The sequence below is a fragment of the Balaenoptera borealis genome (genome assembly GCF_965194805.1).
Source record: "Balaenoptera borealis genome assembly, chromosome: 5".
NCBI classification, from domain to species: Eukaryota; Metazoa; Chordata; class Mammalia; order Artiodactyla; family Balaenopteridae; genus Balaenoptera; species Balaenoptera borealis.
The window spans coordinates 13,283,764-13,310,886 of record NC_138862.1 but is presented as its reverse complement, the minus strand read 5'-3'; the positions used below and the strand labels follow the sequence as shown (position 1 = coordinate 13,310,886).

The 27,123-nt window shown below is 48.1% G+C and overlaps 1 protein-coding gene across 4 annotated transcripts in view; it reads left to right on the top strand.

Moving 5' to 3' along the window:
• The first annotated feature begins 5,537 nt into the window (after positions 1-5,537).
• The window catches only part of HUNK (hormonally up-regulated Neu-associated kinase), a 106,299-nt gene continuing 84,713 nt past the window's right edge, over positions 5,538-27,123 (top strand). For 2 of the 4 annotated variants that reach the window (XM_082393671.1, XM_082393670.1), the window contains exon 1: positions 5,539-6,425. In XM_082393671.1, coding sequence (XP_082249797.1) covers positions 6,165-6,425 — 261 coding nt within the window. In that variant the 5' untranslated portion in view covers positions 5,539-6,164. Of the gene's footprint in view, positions 6,426-27,123 lie in introns of all 4 variants that reach the window. The other 2 variants (XM_082393672.1, XM_082393669.1) reach the window with 2 other exon arrangements.

Genomic DNA, 27,123 nt, shown 5'->3' with positions numbered 1-27,123 from the left:
TACTTGGGAGAAAGCTATTCCAGGGAATAGATAGCTTAAAGGGCCCACGGCAGGAGAAGTGTGGCTTCACTAGAGTGAATAGGGAGAGACAGGTCAGAGAAGTAAAGGGAGGGGGAAGGGGTGTGGGTCAGGGAGGGGGAAGGGGTGTGGGTCAGGGAGGGGGAAGGGGTGTGGGTCAGGGAGGGGAAAGGGCCTCGTAGTTCACGGGGATGCTCTTGGTGTTGACTGCCAAGGAGAAGTGCAGGCAAGGAGAAACGGTCCAGAGGAGTATGTGTGATGATCACCTCCTGTAAAATACTTTAACTTCCAATCCTTCTCAATAGCCTCTCTCTGGAATTTGGAGGAAGGGACCAAACCTTAGACGTGGAATCCTAAAGCCCAGGCTCCTGTGTGGCTGTGAGGTAGGGGATACGTTTTTCTTACTGAAATAGCCGTGACATCTGGCTCCTGGGGCCTGATGGAGGTACAACCATGATAAGACTCGAGCTCTCCTGGGGGCAGCCATCAGGATCTTGTTGGAAGAATGCACCTTTCTCTTCCTGACGTCAGCTCAGTGCTGCTGGGAAGCAGTCGCAGGAGGGCAGGCTTGGTACCACCATCCAGACTCCACGCACGGGCATATCAGGAGTTGAGATGGGGTTCCACGGGTGTTGCTGAGCTCCTACGATATGCCGGGCATGCGCGGGGGTTGGGATACAGCCAACGTCCTGGCTGCATGGACCTTAAAGTCTAGAGGGAGAGAGAGACGCATAAACAAACTAATGTGCACCCTTCTGTCAGCTACTGACCAAATGGCACAAGGAAATACGGAGTAGAGTTTGGGGGTAGAGGATGGCGATGAGGGGACCTGGGGAGGTCTCCCTGCTCTCTGATCCAGAGCGCAGAACCCTGAGTGAAGGGAGGGACAGACCACACGAAGATCTAGGAGAAGTGTGTTGTTGGCAGAGGGAAGAGCAAGGGTAAGAGTTCTGAGGTGGGAAAGCGCTGGGTGGCTTGCAGTAGGGGCAGGAGGGAGGTACAGCTAGTGAGTCTCGGGAGGCCAGATGCTGAAGAGGGAAGCAGGGGCTGCACCAGGATAAGGCACGTGGGCATCTTTTCTGTGGTGGGGGATCTGTTGGACAGTTTGGGGAAGGGAAGTGGTGTTGTGATAGGATTTCCATTTTTAGGGCATGGTTTGGGCTTTGGTATGGAAGCAAGGGATACCAGTTAGGAGGTGAGAGAGGATGGTAGCTTGAAGAAGGTGACGATGGTGAGAGTGGCCAGCCATGGTCACATGTGGGTGTGTTGTGAAAGTAGAACCCATAGCATTTGCTGAGGGACTGGATATGAGGCTCAGGAAGGAGAGGAAGCAAAGGATGATTCTTAGATTTGGGGATGAGTTGGGGTGAAAACCTAGAATAGGAGTGGAGCAGGGTGTGTGTGTGTGTGTGTGTGTGTGTGTGTGTGTGTGTGTGTGTGTGTGTTGAGCCCAGTTTAAATCTGAGATCCTTTCAGACAGCCTAGTGGAGAAGAAGAGGGTTTGGTCACAGGACTCTGGATTCAGGGAAGTGATCCAACCTGGAGAAAATGCATTGGCTTCCTCAGTAATAAGGGTAGTTGTGTTTGTGGAATTCTGGGGCCTCGAGTGACTTCTCCCCATGTTGTGATGATCACAGTATTGATTGAAGGAGTGAGAGCTAAAATTCACCACGTGTTTCTAAGTGCCAGGTACTGGGCTGAATGCTTTGTGTGCATCATCTCATTTAACCCTCACGCTTCCTTAATATCCCACTTTTACAGATGGAGGAGACTGAGGCACAGGCAGGTGGTGAGTCACGATTCATTTTCAGAGAAGGACATCACTGCGGGGTGTTGCACGCTTCCTGCTCTCCAGTGCCGGCCTAGGCTGCCTCCACACCCCAGTCTGTGACTGAGGGACCCCACCTTCCTCGGCCTTTGCATTGTGCACATTCAACAGCTGAGTGCTGTGAAAAGATAATGGTGCACATGAACTCTGGGGACATGTGTTCAAGTCCTGCCTCTGTGATTTACTGGAAGCTTTGTTTGGGGAGAGTTAACATATAGGGTTCAGAGAATGTCTTCCAGGCAAAGTTTCTTCATGCCTCTCTTTGCTTTGCTCTCCGTTCCTTCTCCAGTCACCAGCCAGCTTTTGCCATCCTAACCCCCTCCAGACAACTTTCATTTCCTGGCTGTGCCAGCCTGATTACTTCTAATTGTCTTTGACTGCTTCCAGCTGGGTCTCCTAGCTGGCGTTCTGTGGGAGCACATAGACAGTCTCCCAGCCATATGGAAGGAGGGATGGAGCAGGAGACGGGAAGGAGGCAGCTGGTACGAGTCAACTGAGAAAGCTTTTCACGGCTTTCCAGCCCACTGTAATTGGTAATGTTTTTTAAAGGGTTAAAGCATCCAAATTAGAGAATGGCCCATCTTTGACAAGACAAACAATTATATTTGTTGACTGCCCATGGGCAACCAACAATATAACTGCAAACGCTTTTAGAAAGTTATTAGAAGTGTCTTCCCCCAGGACGGAGGGGATCTTGCTGTCTGGAGCAATGAAGCTCCACTCATTTGAGAATCCGTGAATGATTGTTTTCTTTTTTTTTCTAAATTTATTTTTTGGCTGCATTGGGTCTTCGTTGCTGTGTGTGGGCTGTCTCTAGTTGTGGCGAGTGGGGGCTACCTTTCATTGTGGTGCGTGGACTTATTGCAGCGACTTCTCTTGTTGAGGAGCATGGGCTCTAGGTGCGCGGGCTTCAGTAGTTGTGGCGCGTGGGCTCAGTAATTGCAGCGTGTGGACTTTAGGGCAAGCAGGCTTCCGTAGTTGTGGCTCACAGGCTCTACAGCGCAGGCTCAGTAGTTGTGGCACATGGGCTTAGTTGCTCCGTGGCATATGGGATCTTCCTGGACCAGGGAACGAACCTGTGACCTCTGCATTGGCAGGCAGATTCTTAACCACTGCACCACCAGGGAAGTCCCACGATTGCTTTCATTTATGCAAATATATATTGAATGATGACCGTGTCTCAGGGCACTGTGCTAGGTGCTCTAGGGCAAATAGAATCTCTTGTTCTCAAAGAGTCTAAAAGAGAAGAAAGACATTCACAGGAAGTAATACAGGACTTAAGAAGAATGAGTGATATAGAGTAAGAGAGAAGGAGGAGTGATCAGCCTCTTGCAGCTCACTATTGTTAAACTACAGAGCCCACATGCTCTGGAACCCACACGCCACAACTACAGAGCCCACACGCCCTGGAGCCTGTGCACCACAACTAGAGAAGAGAAAACCCGCACACCACAACTAGAGAGAAGCCCACGCATCACAACGAAGAGCCAGCGCTGCAACGAAAGATCCCGCATGCCTTGACAAAGATCCTGCATGCCGCAACTAAAAGACCCTACGCAGCCAAAAAAAAAAAGGTGCAGAGGTGAGGAAGCCCCATCCCGGATAAAGACAGCTGAAATGTAGTGCTCAGGGACATCCCACAGGAAGAGAAGACATATAGTTTGGAATAATTAGTAGAGAATCTTCAATGACAGACTATGACTTTCAACAAGATGTTTTCTACGTGTCTATCTAACATGAGGGCAGTCCATTGTTTTGTGTACTAATTTGTCCTACATAAAGGAATTTCTGGGCTTATTCCTTATTAAACAAGGCCATTTCAGAGAACAGGACCTATAGTTCAAAAACCAGTGACTAAGCCCAGGAAGGGTAGGATTTGGACTTCTCTTTGGCATCCATCCCAGCTGATGGAATTAGCAGTGAACTTGAATCAGACCCAGGCATCAGGCTTGAAAAAGAATTAATGGACCTGGATTTTCTCTCTTCTTCACCCCTTTCCTGACCTCCACCCCGAGAGGATAATAAAAAGGAAAGAAAATCTCTATTTCATTGTAAATATCTTCCACCATGTTTGTGCCTGAATTGGCTAGCTTTTTTTTTTTTTTTTAGGCCATAAAGATAATTTGATGAACTGTCTCTGACATTTGCCTTACTCTATAATAAAGTGATTTCTAAATTTTCATACAGAGCTAATTATCCTAAAATTTAAAGAAATTCATACTCTATTAACACATAGGCTACTAACTGGGGAAACTCTAAAACCTTTGCAGAAAGAAGATGCAGAATGGTTTTGATCCCAAAGTGAACTCCATATTCCTCGTCCATCAGATCTTTGTTGAACATTCACTCAGTGCGGGTCATATAGCCCCCTTCTCCCACCAGGTTACTGTCCTAAAATTTGATTATTGAATCGGAGACATTATAGCGATTGGATTGGCCTTGTGGAAATTATGGGGGTGGGGTGGTAGTAATGAAGTCCCTTAAGCACAGCAAGAAAAACATTTGAAAGTGTATTTTTAATATTGAGAAGAGGGAACAATGAGGAGACTGATGGAAAACAACCCCAGTCATAACACGTGAGTAGTCGATCATAGCATATTTAAAATTAGATCTACTTAAAACAGGCGTTTCTCTGGGTCACTTTTCACATGGGTCAGAAAGCCCCCAAGACACTGGATTAACGGCTGCTGTGCACCCCCTCCTCTTCCCGCCCCGCCCCGATCTCAGAGCACTGACATGGATCATGCCATAATTGTTTACCGAGGAGTCAGTAGTGAAAGGAACTTGAGGACAGAATCCTGCCTTTGAACTCTGGTGCTGTAATATCAGGGGTTAAGTATGCTTGAAACGCTTGTGCCTTTTATCTGGCTGCTCAACAGGTAGCATTTTGTAAATGCCTCCCCCTTCCTCTACCCGCCCCCCCCACCTCCCTGCCACGAGATTCCTCATTTTTGGTTTGAGAAGACGTTGGGGATCCTAGAGAAGATCAGAGTCGTCAGGGCAGCTGCACTTGTTTACGAGGGATGAGCAGTGTCAGGGCGCGCACAGAACAAAAGCCTCCAGGAGCAGGCAGCGCTGGTCCATGGCATCCTGCAATCACCGGCATCATTTCAACGGAAAGCAGAGAAGGTGTAAACGTACGAGCAGAGGCAGCAAATGCCCTGGTTCCTACGTTGCTGCTGCTACTAGTATTGTTGCAGCTGCTCCTCCTCCAACAGAGCGTTCCCGTCTGGTGTGAGCCCGGGCAGACACCCCGCCACCTCTGCATCCTTCCTTCCACCCATCCATCTATCCATCCATCCAGGGTCCAGAGGGTCCTACTATGTGCCACGCCCGGGGCTGGACACCGGGCACCTAACCCACAGTCCACCGAGTTCGAGAGAGCCTCCCTCCCTTCCTCCTGCCCCGGGTGGGTGCGGCTGGTAGTGGGGGGGATTTCTTCGCCGAAAGGTCCAGAAAGCCCGAGCCCCGAATCCGGGCGAGAGGCGCAGCCGGAGGCGGCCCGACTTGGGCGGCCCGGGAGCGCGCGTCTCCGAGGCAGCGCGAGGTCCCCCTGTCCGGCGCTCAGGTGGCTCCGCCGCCCACTCCGCGGCTCCCCTCCCAGGGCCCTCCCCTCTCCGGCGAGGGTCGAGTTTGGCTGTTGCGCGCGGGGAAGGAGGGGCTACGAGGGATTTGAAAGTGTACAGGCTGCGGAGTGGAGCTCGCATCTGTTCCCGCCGCCCGCGACCGGATTAAATTTCTGCAAATTCAAACTGAATGGGGCTTTCTTTTGCTGCCTTCCAGAGGGCGCCTGCAGCCCGCCGCGCGCTGCTCTCGGGCGGGAGCGGCCGCCCGGCGCGCAGCTAGGAGCCAGCGAGCCGGACCCGAGCCCGTGCGGGCCAGCCGGCGGCGGCTAGGGCGGAGGCTGCCGAGGCGCCCGGGCTCCGGGACCAGGCACCCCGGCTCCGGGACCGGGCACCGGACCGCGCCCCCCCTCCGCGCCTCCGCAGCCGGCTCGCTCGCCGCGCACCCGAGCGGGGCGACTGTCACTAGCCGCCCGGACGGGACCCCGGGCGGGGTCTCGGGGTCCCGAAAGGGGCCCGGGCGACCCTCCGAAGAACTTCTTGTGGGCGGGTCCCCGGTACCCTGTGGCCCGGGCGACCGCTATTGTCTACGCGCGGCGCTCGGCGGCGGCCCGGGGCGCGGGAGCCGCGGGCCGGGCGGGGCCGGGCCCGGGGTGGCGGCGGGAGGAGCCGGGGGAGTCGCGTGGGCCGGACTAGGAGGAGGAGCAGCGACCGCGGGAGCCGAGCCGGAGCGGCGCGGGCAGCGGGCAAGCGCGATGCCGGCGGCGGCGGGGGACGGGCTCCTGGGCGAGCCGGCGGCGCCCGGGGGCGGCGGCGGCGCCGAGGACGCGGCCAGGCCGGCGGCGGCCTGCGAGGGAAGTTTCCTGCCGGCGTGGGTGAGCGGCGTGCCCCGCGAGCGGCTCCGCGACTTCCAGCACCACAAGCGCGTGGGCAACTACCTCATCGGCAGCAGGAAGCTGGGCGAGGGCTCCTTCGCCAAGGTGCGCGAGGGGCTGCACGTGCTGACCGGAGAGAAGGTGAGCCGCCCGGGGCGCCGGCCCCTGGCCTTCGGGTTGGGGGATCGGGGCGGCGGGGACCCTGCGGAGAGCCCTGCGCTGCGAGTCTGGCTGCGGAGCCCCGGACGGGCGCCTCCCGCTCCGTCTGCTTTTCCTCTCGTGTTGAAAGCGGGGTCGAGCCAGACGCGCGCGCAGACCCTCGCAGCCGGGATACCGGCCTTTCCCGAGGGGCGATCTGGGGTCACTTTCCCCAGGGGGCGACTGGTTTCCCCGCGGAGCCGCCCGCAGCCTTTTTTGCTCCTCGAAGGGCGCCGCCTGGCGGACACCAGCGCGGGGGTGGGGTGGGCTGGGGGCTGTGGGACTCTGCTCTCCCGGCCGGTAGGGGCGGCAGATCAGTGGAGAGGCTGGAACCAGGAATGGAGTGAGTGGGCCCTTACGCTGAGGGTGGGAGAGCTGATTAGCCAGCCCTTGGGGGAACTCAGAGTCTGATCCGCACCCTGGGCTCTGGGTAGGAGGTGGGGGAAGGACGAGAGCCCAGGGACGTACCCACTTGTGCGCTGCGGCAGCTAGGGGAAGTTTTGCGTGCTCACAGGAGGGTTTTCACACGCCGCCCCTCCCTCCACCCAACCTTCCCAGCCCTGCATCCCCATATCACCCCCTCCCCACCCTCAAGCATTCCACCCCCTCCTTCCCTCCTCACTCCAGCCGCTGGGGTGGGAGCTGCAGTAAGGATCCCGCTCTGGCATATGCAGAACTACACACCACTCTCCCCAGATTTCAGAGGTTGGGAGATGCCTTCTTATCCTTCTAGAAGAGGGGAAAGCAAAGGAAGAACCCCAGACACCTGCAAGGGCACCCCTTCCAGCCTTGTGAGAGGTTAGCAGGGTGTGAACCCTTGCCAGGCAAGCCTCAGCTAGACCTAAGTTGTAACTTAGATCTGTGAGAAGAAACCCATAACATGCATATGACTTACTTTTGAGGTGAGACTCCAGCCGGGAGGCTGCCCCAGCCTGGGAGTTACCCTAAGCTTGGAGCTACTTCAGGCTGGGGTTGCCCCAAGCTCATGATCATCTGAGACTCAAGGCTCCCCCCAGGCTGGGGCTTGCTCGGCACAGGTGGGGTAGTAGCCCCTTTTTGTGGCCCATTCACAAGGGAGGCATCAGCAGCGTGGGTGGGACCGGGAAGCTCCAGGCTTCCTACCTGCCCTTCCACCCTCTGCCCTGGGATCCTCTGTCCAGCCTGGGAGTTCCTGGGAATGCACTGCTGTGCGACCTCTGATTACTGGGCGAGCTGTCCTGCCCCCCAGTCCCCTTCCTCACCTGGCTTTAATCTCCCTCCTCGGTTCCCCAGTGTGTCCTGGAGCCCCTTGCATTTGAGTGCAGGTCTCCATCACCCTTGTCACTTGTCCTTTTCCTACAGCCGCTCTGGGTGGGGTGCCCTTTGTTTTGGGTAAGTGGGGTTACAGTGAGCAGTTCTAAAAGTGCCTCTTGCTTGAATTTCCATGCAAAATGGGAGAGTTCAGGATGAACTCACTGAATTGAGTAACTCTTCAAAGAAGACTAAGAATAAGAAAAAACAAAAACAAAAACAAAAAACTCCAAACCTCATTCTAGTCCAAAGGGAGCGCGGCACCGTTTACTCCTGGGTTCGCAGTGGGCTGGGAACTTAACACATCCCGTCATGGCGCGGGGATGCCCGAGGCCCCAGCTTGCTAACTACAGTGCACTCACTTCTCCGTGCCCGGCACGCGGGGGTAGAACTTTATTTTCATTCGAAATGTATAGGATTCAGTCTAGTTGTGTATGTTTCCTCTTGAAACTTAACAAAAAGAGACGAGGCGTTATGCGGGCAGCAGAATGGGCAACGTTAGGAGTACGCTCGCTTCCCCTGCCCTGCCGCTCAGCTGCTTGGGGCTGCCTTCCACTTTCTGGTCCCTGCTGTGGGTCCGGCTCCTCACCGCTGCATTTTTGCGCCTTAGCATCAGGCTGTTAGTTTTGGCTGAACTGCCCGAGGATGCACTCAGAGCTCAGTCCCTAGCCGGATGCTTGGGTTCTGGAGCTCTGTGCTGGGCCTGAAGGCACCCTGGAATGTGGGGAATCCCTGCCCGGATGGGGTCCAGTGAAGATTCCCCCTCACCCTTAGGTGCTCACGCCCGTTTATGTCATCTTGTCTTTCTTAAATGATGCATCTCACTTCCTCTCCACAAGGGGAGGAACAATTAATTGGATGTAAAATTATTGTGCTGGACTAATTGATTGGATCTAGTTAAGGAGGGTGGTTGTTAGGGTGGAGCCGGAGGTTGAGAGATTTTTGTGATGTGCCCTACTTCAGCCCTGAGAATCAGCGCTCAGGGAATGCAGACATCGTGAGAAATCTGGATTTTAGTTCACTTAATGGCCAGCTTGCAAGAAACAATGGGTGTCATTCATAGCTTTTCATCACCTTAATGCTTAACTAAAAGATGTGGTTTTTGGCAGATCATAGAGATTAAAATGTTTGTGCGTGTGTGTGTGTGTGTGTGTGTGTGTGTGTGTGTGTATACGTGATTCTGCCTGGGAAGTATTGCTGAGTTCATGAGTCCCCAGCCCCACTCATGTGCTGGATAATGTCTTACTAAGACCAAAACAAAGGTGAAGTCAACCTCACACTATTTGCAGCCTCCAGGTCTCTTTATAAGGTGATCTATTAAGAGGGTTTTCGCCCAGAAAGGGGTTACTCCTGTGAGCCAAGCAAGGGGACACCTCGAGGTGACAGGACCCAGAGGAAGGGAACGAAGTGTCCCCAGAGTGGGTGATATGAGTGTTCCAGAAGGGCCTCTCCCCTCAATAATTCCCCCTTTGGGGAGGTGCATACTTTCTGGAGAAAGCACTTCACTTTTCTCCATTCCTTTTTTTTGGAGAGGACACAGACCACCGCGGGAGGGGAATTAAGTCATGAAGGCTGTCCTAAGAAATAGATGTATCCCCCCCACGCGATCCCCTGAGTGGAAGGATCCAGGGCAGCCTGTCCTGAGGAATCAGTTCATGAAAAATCTGCAAAGGGGGATGGAGAAAGGGAAGAAGGGGAGGTGCCCCACACCTGCAGTTGCAGTCTCAAACTGTGCACATTGTGTTGGGTGATTTATGCCAACATCCAGAGTATTACTGGCTTAGGGTGCGTGTATGTGTGTGTGTGTGTGTGTTGTGTTGTGTTTTGACGTGGCGCACGTTTCCAAAAAGCTTTTCCTACGTGGCTCGCTGAGAATTACTGTCTGAGTCCGTCTGACAAAAGGAGCCGCTTTTTCCTGACTTTCATTCAGGCTTCAATCCTATCTTATCAAGAGGCTCCTTTTCCCACCACTGCCTGCAAGACAGTATTTTTTTTTTTTTTTTTTTGGCCAGCCTCTCTCCAAAGTTGTTTGAAAGTCATTTGAATCCAGTTGGCCCTTTTACCGCTTGAAAAGAAAGGATGGCTTTGGGCAAGACCTAATTTTGTCCTCCTGTAGCTTTGAGTTGCTGCCATCCTCCGTTAATGCGGCTTTGAAAATAAATCATTCACTCGATCATGTGAAACTCTTAACCGGCACGTTCTCAGTCTGTCTTTGACTAAGTTGATGATTAGACAAGGAAAAATGATCACAAAATCAGACTTTGAAAAAAAAGGATTCTCAGTGGCTTTGAGACAAAGAGCAAAGTTGCTGTGCAGGAGCATTAAGTGATAACTTTGAAATACGCAGGAAGAGGTGTGCTTGCGGCCTCTGTATTGGTCCCCAATGCCTATGAAATGCATAGTCTCTGGCACTTGATAAGTTATTCATTTTAAAAATGAAAGAATATAGTTGCAGAGGCTTAGAGAGAAGAGCAGAGGGCTATCTCAGGTATAGAGCAGGTTCCACAGGCAGGCAAAGCTGCAAAAAGGGGAAAATAGTTGAGGCCACAATTACTTCTTTTTGTGATTAAGTCTCTCTGAGAGACAAAGTTAGGTACAGAAAACGATTGGTTAAGATGTTTAACTACCTTGTTCTAACCCTTGGTTAAAAAAAAAAAGCCTGTTTATCACTTTCATTGGAGCTATTTTGGGGCTAAAAATAAGGGTTGCCTGCTTAGTAAGCTGCCAATAATTATGCTTCAAGCATGACAGCGCCAGATACCTGGAGTGAAGGAGTTACTAAAAATACAATTTACTATGTTTTTTGGAGCAGGAAACATGACTAATTTTAGAGGTGGCCTTTCGGCAGATCTGTTTTTAGCAAGTATTTCGGAAACAAACAGGTGCTAAATCCTGTATTTTTTTTTTAAGTGCTAGAAATTTAGGGGTAATAGCTCTGAGGCTCAAGAAATGCCTAGGGAACTGGAAATTCCCTATTAGTTCCCAGCAGGGATTTCTTGGCACGCGAAAGGCATTGGGCAAAAGCACCTGCTCAGTGTGTTGCTTGTGATAAGGCAGTGCCTATAATTTCTGAGATTGCATGCTGCAGTTCATAGGCACAATCTTTTTGAACTTCCTGCCCTGCCTCATCTTTTTGAAGTCCTTGTGAATGATGGAAATTGGCACTTAGGGCTCGCTTCTCAGTGTTCATTGATACGCAGGTCCCATGGACTTCAAAGGGCGCTTTGAGTCAGCACAACAGCGCTGAACAGTGCCCACGAAGAGGAGCACAGCCTGACATTGTCTCTGCGGGTGTGGAGTCACCGGCACAGGCCGGGCCCAACGACAGCGGTCCACACGCTGGTGGCCGTTCCAGGGCCGCGTGGCAATCATCCATCCCAGGGGTTAACTTTTCCGGGAGGTGTGGGGAGTGGCAGCTGTGTCTGCCCAGAGAGAGCATCAGACTGGGTGTCCTCTGTGGGAAGGCGGTTTGGACACCAAGTATCGTTTACCTTGGGAGGTACGCCCCATCTCGATTATTCATGGTAACCCGGCGACCTGCTCTCTTGGCTAATTGAAACCCGTAGATAATCCCCAAGCCTTACTTTTAGCAAACTGGTGAAACCTCTTCCTCCGCCCAGCCTGGGCCCTGGCCACTTTCAAGTGCTGACCTGAATTGAATTTCATGCTCTCTGATGACATGGTGCTGGCTGGTAGGATGACCAGCAGGGAAGGGGTGAACCACGGGACCTGAATGGTACCCGAGGAGGCAGATACTTCTACAGAGGTAGACAGAGCTATTGCCTCTCCTGTCTGCTGAACACCAGCTCAGCGGTAGAGCGCTTTGTGGCATATTCAGGGTCTTGCATGCATTTTCTCATTAGTTGCTCGAAGCAACCCCGGGCAGGTGAGAACCAACTCGCTGGTGTCCTTACCTGTGTTGACTACGTGGAGGTATGCCCTGGGTAGATTTTTCCTCTGACCTTCTCTTCTCTATTGCTAGGGGCTGCCCTAACAAATGACCATGAACTGGGTGGCTTAAAACAACAGAAATTTATTCTCTTAGACTTCTGGAAGCCAGAAGTCCAAAATCAAGGTGTTGGCAGAACTTCTGAAAGCTCTAGGGGAGGATCTTTCCACGCCTCTTGCAGCTTCTGGTGTTTGCTGACCATTCCTGGCATCCCTTGGCTTGTGGATGCAACACCCCAACCTCTGCCTCTGCCTTCATATGGACTTCTTTCCCCTGTGTGTCTTCTCTGTCTCCAAATCTCCCTCTCCTCATAAGGAAGGAGGGGAATGTGGTCTTAGGGTGTATACTCGGGACCAACACCTGTGAGGGGAGGAGAGGCGAGGGGAGGGACAAGGCAGCATTGGGCAGAGGCAGAAGTTGGGCCCCGACGCAGTCCCAGCTGAAGCCCCCCGCCCATGCCATGCTGCACTCTGGAGCTGAGACGTCCAAGCTGGGGCTCTGTATCTTTGTATCTACTGAGGTGTCCAGGTTGGGGCGAGGGGACTGAGCCTTCGTAACTTTGGACCCTGGACCCGTCATTGGGTGAGGGCTGCCCTGGGAAGGAGGCGTGGCTTTGGACACTTGCTGAGGGTAGTTCCTGGGGCGAGCTCGCAGCAGAGGTCAGCAGCTGGGGAGGAAGTTCTTAGTCCAGAAGGGGAAGTGGGGCAGCGCGGCCAGGTGTCCACTGCTTACTGGGAGAGACAGGCCAGAGTCCAGGGTCTTGATCTGAGTCCAGGCCGGATCCATAAGCAGAGTGGGCAGCTTCCCGCCCTACCTTGCCCACCTAGTTATGGCGCTTCTCCACCTGCAGTGAGGGGACAGCCAGAGTCTGCTTCCTAACAGTGACCATCCTGGGAATATGCCGGCCTCACGTTTCTTTCCACTTAGGATGCTCAGGGCTCACTGTTGGGTTTGTGGGTACCTTTGGGGTACTTTCATATGTTCTATGTGTTTTCTCTTGAGGACTTTATGTCCACAGAGTTGGGCTAACTTGTCGACCAGCGTGTCTAATCAGAGACAGTGGGAGAGATCCTCCCTCCCCCATCACTCCTGAGTTGTGGGAAATTGGATTGTTGTCAAACAGAGTCACGAATCGGGACATTCGGGTGACAGGAAGGATTGCTCAGGTGGGAGCCATCTCTTAACACCCTCTTACCACCTCTACCTCCAGCGAACCGGCTCTTCCCTACTCAGCTATGCAGTTTCTAATTACTGGATTCTTTCTGGTTTTTAATCACGGGTGTGTGTGTTTTAAGATTCGTTTGGCTAAAGTTTGGAATAGGAAATACAGACATGTGGTCTTAAATGGAAAGGTTTCAAGAGGGGATGCAGTGAAAGGTAATTCTGCCTTTACCTGTGCGCCTCAGTGATGGGTTCCTCTCCTCAGAGGCAACCCCACTTCTAGTTTCCTGTGTATCCTTCCAAACATACTCTGTCTGCATACAAGTGTACATACATTTGATACTCCATATGCATGCATTTGTAAAGGTATAGATATAGGGAAATATATTTTTACACTATACATGCTGTTCAGTATCTTGCTTTTTTCACTTAACAATATATCTTGAACATCCTTCCCCCAAATTACTACAGAATTGCCTTATTCTTTTTAATTACTGCATAGTATTCATCATACGGAGGTACCATGTTTACTTAGTCATTCCTCGATGAGTATGTCAATGGACGTCACTTAAGGAATTAAGCACAATTAAAGAACGGACATTTAGGTTGTATACAATTTTTTCTTATTCCCCAATAGTGCAGCAGTAAATATCTGTGCCTTTGTGTCATCTTGTAAATGTTTCAAGTATATCTGAGGGATAAATTCCTAGTCTTAGGCGAAAGGGTATGACTGGGTTTTTTTGTTTGTTTTTTTGGCCACACTGTGCAGCTTGTGGGATCTTAGTTCCCCAACCAGGGATCGAACCTGGGCCCTCGGCAGTGAAAGCTCTGAGTCCTAACCACTGGACTACCGGGGAATTCCCAAGGGTATGACTTTTAACTGTTGACGAATATTGCCAAATTGCCTGCCAAAGAGGTTGTCCTAGTTTATACTTCCATCAACCTGGTATGTGAGTTTCTTTCCACATCTTCATCAATATAAGGTACTCTTAAACTTTCTGATCTTTGCCTATCTAGTGGATTAAACACAGTATCTTTTTATGTGTAGTTTGTCATATTTGTAAGTGAATTGAACATATTTCATATGTCCAAAAACAATTTGGATTTCGTTTCTGTTAATTGTTCATGTCCATTCTCCATCTTCCCTTTGGTTTTTGGTCTTTTTCTTATTGATTTATAGGCACTTTTTATATTTTAAGGCAATCAATCCTCTTTCAGTGATATATTTTGAAGCCTCCTCCACCTTGCTTGCTCCCTGTTTATTCTTTGTCTTTGTTTCTTGGTCATCCTCACCATTGCAGAGGTTATTTCCCTGGATTCTACTAACTAGTGAGGGGGCCATAAGGAGCTTTGCGGTTCCATGGACCCCTACAAATTGTATGCGTATAATTATATTTCTGGGGCAAGGATCCATGACTTCATCAGATTCTACAAGGAATTATTTACCCCCAAAATGTTAAGAGCCACTGCTTTGTTGCCTATCCGTGTCAGCAATGCTGTCTGAATGGAGGTTTGTATGTTGGGATCAGGATTTGGATCACCTTGGCGTGTTAGCACCTGTGCTAATTGGGCTGAAGTTGCAGATTACACTCGGGCTAGGCAGGTGATTCTATGACTGTGACCTTGGCTTGGCATGCCTAATTTCTGCCTTCCTGTCCCCCACCATGCCTGGGTCACAGGGAGAGGGCATGATAGAGTGTAGACAGATTTTTGGAAGACCTTGACTCTTGCTAGGACATGTTTGAATCATGTCCCATTATTTCTTCATGGGAAAGGTGATAGATACAGTTTATGGTGGGTGGTTGAGAAGAAAGAGAAAGAGGGAGTATCAAGGGAAATGAAAACCTTTTAAGGAGCAATAGCTGCCTCTTAACTTGGACATAAAATGCACTGAGTCAAGTGTAAGCACGTGTGTAAAAATATTCCTGGGACCCTTTGGGGCTATTTTGTCCACCCACGAAGCCCTCCGGTGGGTGGTACTGGTGGAGTGAACAACTGGGCCTGTTTGGAGTCCTGGAGATCAGCATGGCCTTGCTCTGAAGACCCTCTCTATTGCTCCTGTCCCCTGTCACTCTCTGCCCCCTCACCCTGCTTTGTCTTTCCTCAAAGTGCTTCTTACCACCTGTATTAGTTTGCTAGAGCTGCTGTAACAAAGTACCATACACTGGGCGGCTTAAACAGCAGAGACTTATTGCCACAGTTTTGGAGGCCAGAGCCCAAAATCAAGGTGTCGGCAGGGTTGGTTCCTCTTGAGGGCTGTGAGGGCAGGATCTGCTCTAGGCCCCTCTCCTTGGTTTGGGGATAGCTTTCTTCTCTCCGGGTATTTTCACATTGTTTTCCTCTGTGTGTGTCTGTCTCTGTGTCCACATTTCCCCTTTTTATGAGGACATCAGTCATACTAGGGTCCATCCTAATGACCTCACTTGATGACTTCTGTCAAGATCATTATTGCCGAATAAGGTGAAATTCCGAGGTACTGGGGGTTAGTCTGAATGTTTGTGTCCCCTCAAAGTTCATAGGTTAAAACCTAATCCCCAGTGTGACAGTATTATGAGGTAGGGCCTTTTGGAGGTGATTAGGCCATGAGGACAGAGCCCTTATGAATGGGATTCGTGGCCTTAAAAAAGAGACCCTAGAAAGCTCTTTTGCCTGTTCTGCCATGTGAGGATATAGCAAGAAGATGGCTGTCTAGGAACCAGGAAGAGAGATCTCACCAGACGCCACATCTGCCTTGATCTTGGACTTCCCAGCCTCCAGAACTGTGAGAAATAAATGTCTGTTATTTATAAGCTATTTGGCCTATGGCATTTGTTATAGCAGCCTGAACAGACTAAGAAAGGACTTAAACAGATGAATTTTGTGGGGGACTCCATTCAATTCATACCATCACCTGACCCCATGGTATATATTTCTGTGTTCATATGTTTATAATTTTTCTCCCTATTAGACTGTAAGCTCCATGAGGAAGGGATCACTGCTTTATGCTTGGTGGCTAGAATAGTATCTGGTACAGAGCCGGTGCTCAGTAAATATGTTTTGAATGGATCAAAGAATGCTTTGATCTCCCCAGGCCATGAGGACGGTTGGCCGGAATGGTTTTGTTTTGTTTTGTTTTGTTTTTTGTTTTTTTTTTGGTCGCACCACGGAGCTTGCGGGTTCTTAGTTCCCCGACCAGGGATCGAATCCGGGCTCCATCAGTGAAAGCTTGGAGTCCTAACCACCAGACCACCAGGGAGTTCCCTGGCCGGGAATGGTTTGACAGCCCTGTCTCTCTCACTTCCTTGCAGCTCCTGGGTGCGCCTGTGTGAGCAGTGAGTAGATTGGACAGCTTGTTCAGCGGGCGCTCTTTGGGAAAAATCCCAGACCCAGGACAGCTGTGCCTTCTGCAGGGACTTGTTAAAGAAGTCACCTAGGTATCAGAGGGACCAGCCAGAGACAGAAAGATATTCTGCAGTGTCATGGGACTGTTAATGGACCCTCAGCTCTTTCCTGAGAAAATGTACCAACACTGCAGCAGATGGGCGACGTTGCTATTTGCAAACATACATTTCTTTGGATGTTGCCCATGGAGATATATGGAGCTTTGGATTCTGTCTCTTTAACTACAAATTTTTTTTTAAGTTTATCAGTCTCTTAGCCAAATTGCTGCCAAAACATTTAGCAAACCTGCTTGCTTCTCTTGCCTGTTCTCTGAGCTATTTGATTCGTTCTCATCCCTTTCCTTGCATTATCTCTGTCATGTTTTTTTTTGAAGTATAGTTGACTTACAATGTTATGTTAGTTTCTGCTGTATAGCAGAGTGATTCAGTTTTATATATATGTGTGTGTGTATATATATATGTATATATATTCTTTTTTTATATTCTTTTCCATTATGGTTTATCATAGGATATTGAATACAGTTCCCTGTGCTACACAGTAGAACCTTACTGTTTATCCATCCTATATATAAAAGCTTACATCTGCTCACCCCAGCCTCCCACTCCATCCCTCCCCCAACCCCCTCCCCCTTGGCAACCATCAGTCTGTTCTCTTTGTCCATGATTCTGTTTCTGTTTCATAGATAGGTTCATTTGTGTCATACTTTAGATTCTACATATAAGCGATATCATATGGTGTTTGTCTTTCTCTTTCTGACTTACTTCACTTAGTATGATAGTCTCTAGTTGTATCCATGTTGCTGCAAAGGGCATTATTTCATTCTTTTTTATGGCTGAGTAGTATTCTATTATATATATGTACCACATCTTCTTCTTTTTCTTTTTGGCTGTGCTTCGCGGCTTGCAGGATCTTAGTTCCCTGACCAGGGATTGAACCCGGGGCCACAGCAGTGAAAAGGCCAAGTCCTAACCACTGGACTGCCAGGGAGTTCCGTGTACCACATCTTCTGTATCCATTCATCTGTTGATGGACATTCAGATTGTTTCCCTGTCTTGGCTATTGTGAATAGTGCTGCTATGAACGTAGGGGTGCATGTATCTTTTTGAATTATAGTTCTGTCTGGATATATGCCCAGGAGTGGGATTGCTGGATCATATGGTAGCTCTATTTTTAGTTTTCCGAGGAACCTCCATACTGTTCTCCATAGTGGCTGCACCAATTTACATTCCCACCAGCAGTGTAGGAGGGTTCCCTTTTCTCCACACCCTCTCCAGCAAGTGTTATTTGTGGACTTTTTCATTATGGCCGTTCTGACTGGTGTGAGGTGGTGCCTCATGTAGTGTTGATTTGCATTTCTCTAATAGCTAGAGATGTTGTATCTCTGTCATTTTTACCTCCTATTGAGTTTCTGTTGTCTTACATCCTGCCCCATGGCTTTTTGGTAAGGTGTCTGGCCATCCCTCTGACTCTGTTCAGATACTCTTGTGCCACGAATCTCCTCTCTTGGTCACGACTTGCTCTTTGCCAGAGCTCTGTGCACAGGGCGCAGGAGGGGTGAACAGCAGTGAGGGACGCTTCCTGGGCACAGAGCATGGTGCTGACGGACAAAGCAAGTGGAAAATGCAGCAGCCGCCCACGAGGAGGCTTGCTCTCTCTGTTTCGGATGATGGGATGAAGTTCCAAATCCCAGTGATTCTCTTGTCTACCTGGAGCAGAGCAGGGTTTCCGTGACCTTCTGAATCACCAAAAACCTACAGGAGAGGATTGCGTGCTTGCCCTTTGCTTTGACCACGGGGATGTAACACTGATAACAGTAGTAATAATTAACATTTATGGATCGCATACCATCTGCTAGGCCGTGTCCTAGATGCTTTGCTGCAGAATAGAATTTATTCCTTACAGAGGCTTTTGTAGTAGGCAGTGTTGTCCCTATTTTGTAGCTTAGGTTGACCAGCCATCCGGGGTGCCCAAGAGTCTCTAAAAGTTCTGCATTTGGGGAAACTCCTAAGATAACAGCAAAACCAGATGAACCCAAGAAGACATCTCATCAGTATTTGGAACCCTACTGAGGGTTTTCAAATGAAAGTATTAAAGAGGAGTTAATCAGGTCATGAATAAGTGATGAACGAACCAAAGCTCAAAACCCAAAGCCCTGGGCGTAACTGAGATGCTTGCTGTGGATGATGACCTCCACTTGTGGTCCTGGGTGGTGAGGGGGGCTTTTCCCACCCCTGGGCTCCAATATGCTAGGTTCACCGTGCACTCCAAGTCTCCAGGGTGGGCAGAGGTCCTGGTCTGCCATCTTTTACAAGTTCACAATGAGATGAAGAGCTTGAGCCTGCTCTGTGTGTGTGTGTATTATTAAATAAAAATCATAATACCGAGCTAAATATAAACACACATAACTCTTTTTTTCAAAGATTTTTTTGATGTGGTCCATTTTGAAAGTCTTTATTGAATTTGTTACAATATTGCTTCTGTTTTATGTTTTGTTTTTTTGGCCATGAGGCATGTGGGATCTTAGCTCCTCGACCAGGGATCGAGCCCACACCCCCAGCATTGGAAGGTGAAGTCTTAACCACTGGACCACCAAGGAAGTCCCCACACATAATATTTTGGTAGCAGATTTTCTTAATGAAGGAAGCAATGGGGACTAGGAGTTACCTTGAGTAGCTCTGATAAGCGTTCAGTCTGTTTTAATACCTTTCTTTTGCATTGGAGGGAGAAAAATCTGTATGAGGGGAGAGAGGATTTTGAATAAAGGTGAAGCTGCAAATGCACGTCTTACGTAGCTCACTGAACAGTCCCTGAGATCCTCCTTGTTAGACCACCCTCCTTCAAGAATGAACACAGATTATTTATTAAAAACAAAGCAGAACACCCAGTGCCTTTGCCTGCCTTATTTATGCAGACAGTTGGAGCTAGACTAGCTTTTCTAAGCCTTTGCTCTGTCCCCATTTGGGCTAAGAAGGGACGCTGGAGCCAAACGGAAGGAAGTGCCCAAGTGAAAATGCAGCTGCAAGGAAAGTGAGTGTAAAGTCTGGGATCAGAATATTCTAGCATGTTACCTGAGCCCTACTTTAGTGAAACCAAATGCATAAGTGTTATCACTTACGTAATCTGGTCTTTGGGTGGAATTACTGTGGCTTTGATGTAGAAGTCGAGGTTTTTAAGTGTATTCTTTATTCCAGGTTAAAAATTTAATTAGAGAAACTAGTTGATGACTCAGTTCTCAGTTGAACATTTACATTTATAATACTAATAAAAAACTTGTTTTGAAAACACTTCTTCAGGTTTGTAAAGTGTCAGTCCTACGGGATGACATTTTATTCTATTAAAAACTAACATTTGTGAGCAGTGGTTGTAATTTCAAGCCCGACTTGATGTAATGAAACTTGAATTTCCCTCTGGAGGGAAGGTGCTTTATGGCTATGGTACTCCCACCCAATTCAGTACCCTGAGATGCTTCTTCCTAGATCAAAACTGAGCTTTTTGTCATAGAAGCCATTAAATTAAAGCACCTGAGAGCACATAGAGTAACAAATGGTTTCTTTCCAATAATCAGACTTGGAATAATGTGCTACAGATTTCAGCAGGGCATATTTATTTAAAATATATATGTAAATCATCTAGTATAAATCCGTGTTTTTCCTATGATCAGCTATAAATATTTTTAAAATAATTTTTTAAAGTATTTTGGACGAAGTACTTCGTGTTTTAGAAGTTTTTCAGCTAGTCTAGTCACTGGCACATTCTAGAATATTTGTGGTTTTTAATTAATCAAAATAAATCCTAGGCTAATATTTGTCAATTGCCATGTATTTTGTTCTTGCATAGCCACTTACATATACTATTTTCATTATTAACGCTACCACTTGCTACCACACTTGACATGTTTCATTATATACTCCCCTTCTGTTTTAGATACCTTAAAAAAAATTATCCTTTTTTAATCTGATTAATGAAACATAATTTTCCCCCCTGGTTCCTTGTGGAAAATAAACACAAACACGAAGAAGAAAGTAAAAATCACTTGTAATTATACAACCCAGCAATAATCACTGGGTTTAGTTGTTTGGGCTGGTTACATGTGATCCAGATATATATATATATTTACACACACACATATGTGAGTGTGTATATACTTTTAAAAAGCATATTTTGATAATTAGTAGGGTTTATCATAATTTGTGTACTTGATTGAAAATGTGTTTCCTCTTATTAACAACTGTTAATGATTTTTCCCCATTTTTCTCCTGTTCGTCTTGTTGATTTCCACAAACTCTTTACATATTAAGGATATTAGCTTTTTCATCTGTTATGTTGCAGATATTTTCTCCCAATTGATATTTGTCTTTTGATTCATTTTATGGTTCCTTTTTTGGGGAGGGGGTACATAAAATTTAATATTTTGTATAGTGAAACCAATTAGTCTTTTTCCTTTAGTTTTCTCTTATTTTTTATGCTTAAGTAAACTAGAGAGTTTGTTGTTGATTTTGCTTTATAAATTATCAGTGAGTCTTGCCAGTGTTTCATTGTCATCTGCAGAAAAATCTTTGTGTTGGGTAGGGATTTTTGACTGAATTTTCTAGCCTGTTGCATGATTTAACTTAATGGGGTCATGTACTAAAGCACAGGCTTAGGAGCTGAAAGCCTTGGGTTCCAATGGCCTTTCTGCTGCTACCTAGTATCTGTGTGATCTTGTGCAAGGTATTTAAATCTTCTAAACTTCAGTTTTTGTATTTGTAAAATAATGATAATAATATCTCACGGGAATTCAATAGAAATTTGATTAAATATATACGTGTGTGTATAAAATACACATGTATGTAAAAAAAATATATATATATATATACTGTGTATTTGGTGTGTATGTATGTGTATATATGTGTAAAGCACATAGTTAACCTGAAAATGTATTCAATATTGTGTTAGTGAACAAATGGCAGTTGGTTATCTTCTTCTGTTATATTTTCACATTTATATTTAACCCTTAAAGATTTGTGTTAATTAGGCTCTTTCAGATAGCAAGTTAACAGACGCCCACTCAGTTCATCATGGAAGATGGAGTTTATTTTAAGGATAAAGGGAAGGTGAGGAAGAAAGACTAGGGCTACATCTCTCACCTCTGCAGTCAGCACCTCCCTGAGGCCTGGAAGGTCTGCGGGACTCCGCAGGGCCCTGGATGTCTGCATTCCAAACATTGCGCTTCCCTTCCCTGCCTCTGCCTGGAGCTTCCCAGGCTCCTAGGGAATATTCCTCCGTCCAGCCCATCCTCCCTGCCTTCTGGCTTCTCTGCCTCCTGGTTTTCCCTTTCTACTCTTTCTAAGTATTATTTGGTTCCCTGACATTTTTTGAATTGGTGACATAGTGCTTGGAAGGTCTGATCATTGAATCCATACTGCCCTGACCTTCTTGTCACCTTTTTGGCACTGAGCATCCTTTAACAGTAGAAAATCATTTTAAAAGTAGAAGAAAGAGTCAATTTATAGGTGATTCCCCATGAGTTACCAGATTGGTATGGTTTAGAAAAATATATTAGACAACTTAGTTCTCCATGTTTTTGATTTGGTAGCCAGCTCTTTCCTTAACACTCAGTAAAACATTTTACTGTCTTTAGGGGTTCTGATTTCTTCTACATTTGTGGTTTTGGGGATATGGCACTACATTTGTTAACTGGCCCTTTGCTAGAAGTTCCCATTATTTCCAGTGTGATCTAAGATCTCCTTAGAGTCCAGGATTGGATTGAGAATTTTTTATTGGATTAATATTGCCAAAATATCTGTGTTTCCATTTCCTATAGTGCCTCCCAAACTTACCCCCCTTCAAAGGCAACTTTATTCTTGTACTTTTTCATCTACATTTGACCGCCAGTCGTCCTATGATGTGAGAATAGAATATTGATTGTTTCCTGTTGCCTGTGGGACAGGAATGCTTCTTGAATTAGAGCTAATTTTGGAGTTTAAAGTACTCAATGTCAACTTTTGAAGATAGCCTGTTTAAGATCACTTTGTTACACAAGGGAAGGTCATCCAAGGCTGAGGGGAAGGGAAAGGAAGAAAGAGAAGGGAAAAGAGAAAAGAGCTGATGACTTCTCCCTCTTCTGAATCATTCCCTCTACACTCATGGAGAACTCTTTCCATTTTCATATTGTCCTTTTTAAAGATTTATTTCTTAATCTAAAGCCATTTGCTAGGTGTACTGTGAGGTCAGAACGTTCATGGCTGGAGAAGTTTCCCGGTTGTGAATGGTTTTTAAAGAAAGCATTACCTTTTCTTGGCCGTTGGAGATGATCATGTATTTTTTCATTCAAACATTTATTGATTTCTTTCATTATGCACAGCTGCTGGCAACTTGTATGCGCTTTTGTACAAATGAGAAAAGGCATGTATGTCTAGACAGACTGGTTAGAAAAAGGTGTTGCCCTGGGCAGACTGTTTAGAAAAAGGAGTCTCCTTTGCTAGACCAGTTGGAAAAAGATGCCCCCCACGAGTGGCTGCAGCGCCATGGTACCTGGCACCTCCAGGGCACACGGGTTGGCAAGTCAAGTGGAGTCTGGGTTTCTGTCCCAAACGGCCCCTCCAGTGGGTGTTTGTGTGTGTGTGTGTGTGTGTGTGTAAGGCACCAAACGCACTGGGAATAGGCAGAAGAATCAGATCTGCCCTCAGGAAACCCGGGTTCTAGAATCAGAACCAAGCCATGAACCACAAACACAGAGCTCATGGTATTACAGTGAAAATGTTTCCTCAAACCCTACTGTATAGCACAGGGAACTATATTCAATATCTTGTGATAAACCATAATGGGAAAAAATATGAAAAAGAATATATATATGTATAACTGAATCACTTTTCTGGACAGCAGAAATTAACACAACCTTGTAAATCAACTATACTTCAATAAAATTTAAAAAAAAAGTTTCCTCAGAGAGTGACAGATGAAGAGTCCTAGGGTCTTAGGGAAGCTCCAGTAAAATTCTGCAGAATCAGTCCTGGTTCCTCTCTGGAAACATCCACTGTGTTGCTTTGCTCAGTAAGAGAAAGACAAGCAAGATGAAGCATCTGGGTGAGAAATAAATTCAGTTGTGTTTGTGTTACTCACTGTCCGGGAGACATAAGACATACTCCGGCATATGTAACGTTAAGATCCTGGGGAAATGCCCTTCACTGGAGCCTCAAGGCCTGTGACCCGACCCATCTCCTGAGTCATCATTCAAGCCGATGGAGAGGCCCAGGGCTCAGACTTCCTGTGTGTTAAGAGCTGCAGCAGCTGTTCAGCTGGGGTCCCATAGACCCTGCTCTACGAGTCTGAACAGAAAAATTCCCCCAAAGCACTGATTGCACCTCAGGCCCCTCGGCACCATACCTCCCTTGGATGGCTAAATAGCGTGACCGCTTAATAAAGGGTCAGCGACAATTACATGCAAGTGGAGAGAATGAGAAGCAAGAATCTTTGAACAGAGTTGGCTTTTGTTGTTGTTTTTTCTGGGAAAGGAACGTGATAGTTTTGGGTTTCTCCGTGTATGATCTGAGAGGCTCATCCATCTCAGTGTGACAGAGGAAAATTTCAACGTTAGGAGAGTAACTTTTGATTTATCACAAACAGCTGGGTGGGCCATGCCTCACTGGTGCCCGGGCCTCAGTGACCTTTTCAACATAGTTGCTCAGTGCGGCTTCTGCCCCTGAAAGGGTGTGTAGGCTGGTGCTTGGTGTTTGCAACGGTTGTGAGCCACTGTCATCCTGAACATCCTCACCTAGAGACCCCAGTCTTGCATCTCTTGGGGTTTTTGTTATGGGCTGAATTGTGTCCCCCAACGCCCACCCCCTGCCCCAAATCCCATGTTGGAGTCCTAACCGCTAGGACCTCAGAATGTGGCTGTCTTTGGAGATACGGACTTTAAAGAGGTAATTACAGTAAAATGAGGTTGTACCGGGGGATTCTGATCCCGTAGGACTGGTGTCTTCCTAAGAAGAGGGGATCTGAGAAGCTCTGCCCTGTGTTCTCATCTCTCTGCCTTCCGTGGAAGCCTGCCCATCTGTGGGGCTCCCAGCTCAAGTCTGGGTCCGGTATTTCTCAGCCTTGATGTTCACCCACGTGCCCCTTGGTGAATCCCCACCTGGCAGAACCATTTTATGGTTCGTGGTTACTATCAGGACCAGCTTTGTATTTTGGGGTTTTATTAGGGCCAAAGTAAGTGTATTGAATATGCGTTTTGCCAGCTCTCTTTTCTTCCGGACTCTGGAGGCCTCTCCTCTGTCTCTGGGTCACCCCTTGGAGAGGCCCAGCCTTGAACTTTGCTGTGGATTGGGGTGGGACAGGGCAGGGGCGGGGCGGAGGCTGATTAATGTCGGCCCAGCCCTGAGGGAAGTAAGGAGTTCGGGAAGTTTAGGGGAAAGGCAGTTTCTGCTGATACTCAAAGAGATGGATTTGAAAGTAAAGACTTTGATATCCGCCAAGCATCCAATCAGTATGCTTAAATAGTTTGCTGGGAGCCTCTTGGGGACTACCGTTTGTGAACTTACTCTCCTTTATGGCTCAGTGTTACAAACGTTGATGATGGATGTTACAGGGGAAGCAGTTTCAGCGATTATAAGTTATCACCGTCTTCCACTGTTCTGATAGGTATATGAGTATAATGGGGGGAAAGCTGAATCCCGTACTTAGTGCTACAGAGGAAATGGCTTCAGGGCTGGCGGTGATTTCCCGATGAGCTAACCCTCCTCAGATCTTCTGTTTCCACATTCTGTATCCGTTTCCTGGGCCCGCCGAAACAAAGTACCACGAACAACGTGGCCTAAAACAACAGAAATTCATTGTCTGACAGTTCTGGAGACGAGAAGGTCCGAAATCAATGTGTCATCAGGGCGAGGCTCCCTGTGAAACCCGTAGGGGAGTTTTTCCTTGCCCCTCTTCCAACTTCTGGTTTGCCAGCAAGCTTTGTGTTTCTTGGCTTGTAGCCGCATTACTCCATCTCTCCCTCTGTTTTCACAAGGCGTTCTACCTGTGTCCCTTCTCTTCCCATGGGGACACGAGCCACCTTGGATAAGGGACCCTTCCTACCCCTGTAGGACCTCCTCTTGCCTTAACTAATTACATCTGCAATGACCCTGTTTCCGAAGAAGGCCCCACTCTGAGGTCCTCAGAGTTAGGATTTCAGTGTATCTTTTTGAGGGGACACAGTTCCACCCCAAACACATCTGTCTCCTGTGCTAACCATCTGTGCCCCCGATCGCCTCTTTGCCTTCCCTCAGAGGCTTGGTGTCCTCTCCTCCAGCTGCCTCAGCCCCTCCCGGGTTCTTTGCAGCTCCTGTGAGTTCCACTTCCGCGTTGCATTTTGATTTTATCACCCACTGACCAGTCTCTTGGCTGCATTCAGGTTTAGTCCTTATTCATCCTCCCCATCCTCAGTTCCTCAGGGCCAGAATCCATCCTAACCATCTAGAAACCATCTCTATGCCACAGCCCTGCTTAAAACAAAAACAAAAACAAAACCCTCAACTGGTTGGTTTTCTTATTACCTACAGAGCAGATTCCAAATTCCATCCCCTTCGTCCAGGCTTCTCAGTGTTCAGTCCCCGAGCTGTGTTCTGGTTTCTCTCCCATCAGCGTTTGTGTTCACCCAGGCCAGATGGGTTCTCTGTCCTTGGAGTGTCCTTTTCGGGGGCCTGTGGCATGCCTCTGCTCCCTGCTGGTGCCACCCGCAGGCCCACCCTTCCAGCCCCGTTGAGATGCCCCTTCTTCCACGGAGCCTGCCCTGATCTGCCCGACCAGAAGCAGTTTCTCCTGCTTCTGTGTCTTCCTGCCCCTGTCACCTCTCGCACTCCATGTGACATCTTGGACACGAGGGTGCATGTGTTAGCTTCCTCATCGATTTGTAGGATTGTTTAGGTAGAACCAGGTTTTAGTCATTCAAAATAAATACTCTTCTGTGCCTCTTCTGATGTTTCGCACATGGTGGGACTTGGCAGCTCGGGAGAACCAAGGTCTTCCTGGGGAGGCTCTGGCTGCACTTCTGAGGCTTTGTCACCGTGCAAGGGTTTCCTTCGGACAACATGACTGCTGTCCTGTGTGAGACCTCAAGTAATCAGTACTCTGGAAGAAAGCTTTTATCCAAAGTCGGCCGCTGGTTTATTTTTAACTTCCTGATGGACTGGATGTGGAGTGGTTGGAAAGGATTTTTCCAGAGGTTTCAGGATGAGCTGGGTGCCAGTAACCCTAGTGTCCTGGATTTGATTCCTGGGACTGCCTAACAAAGAACCACAACCTGGGTGGCTTAGAACAACAGAAACTATTATCTCACAGTCCTGGAGGCCAGAGGTCCAAAATGAAGGTGTCGACAGGGCCAGGCTCCTTCTGAAGGCTCTAGAAAGCATCTGTCCAGGCCTCCCCTCTAGCTCTGGTAGTTCCTTGGCTTGTGGCAGCATAACTCTGACCTTCACATGGCCATCTCCCCATGTGCGACTGTGTCCAAATTTCCACTTTTTATAAAGATACCAGTCACTGGATTAGGGCCTACCCTAGTGACCTCATCTTAACTAATTACATCTGCAGTGACCTTATTTCAAAGAAGGTCACATTCTGAGGTACTGGGGGCTAGGACTTCAACTTGAATGTTTTGGGGCACACTTGAACCCATAACACCCTGTAGAGCCTGGGGTGTGTCTGCTAGGTTGACTTGGGTGAGGCACTGAAGTTTGCCAGGGCAGAGGGAAGCTCCCTCAGAGGGGAAGGAGGTGAAGAGAAGGAGCTGACCATCCCCATCCCCCCCGTTCCCCTCTAGTCCGTGGGAAATAACTCTGGCCCATACACCTGGCTGTGGAGTCACTGTAAGCCCTTCTCCCACGGGGAAGCCTCAGGCTG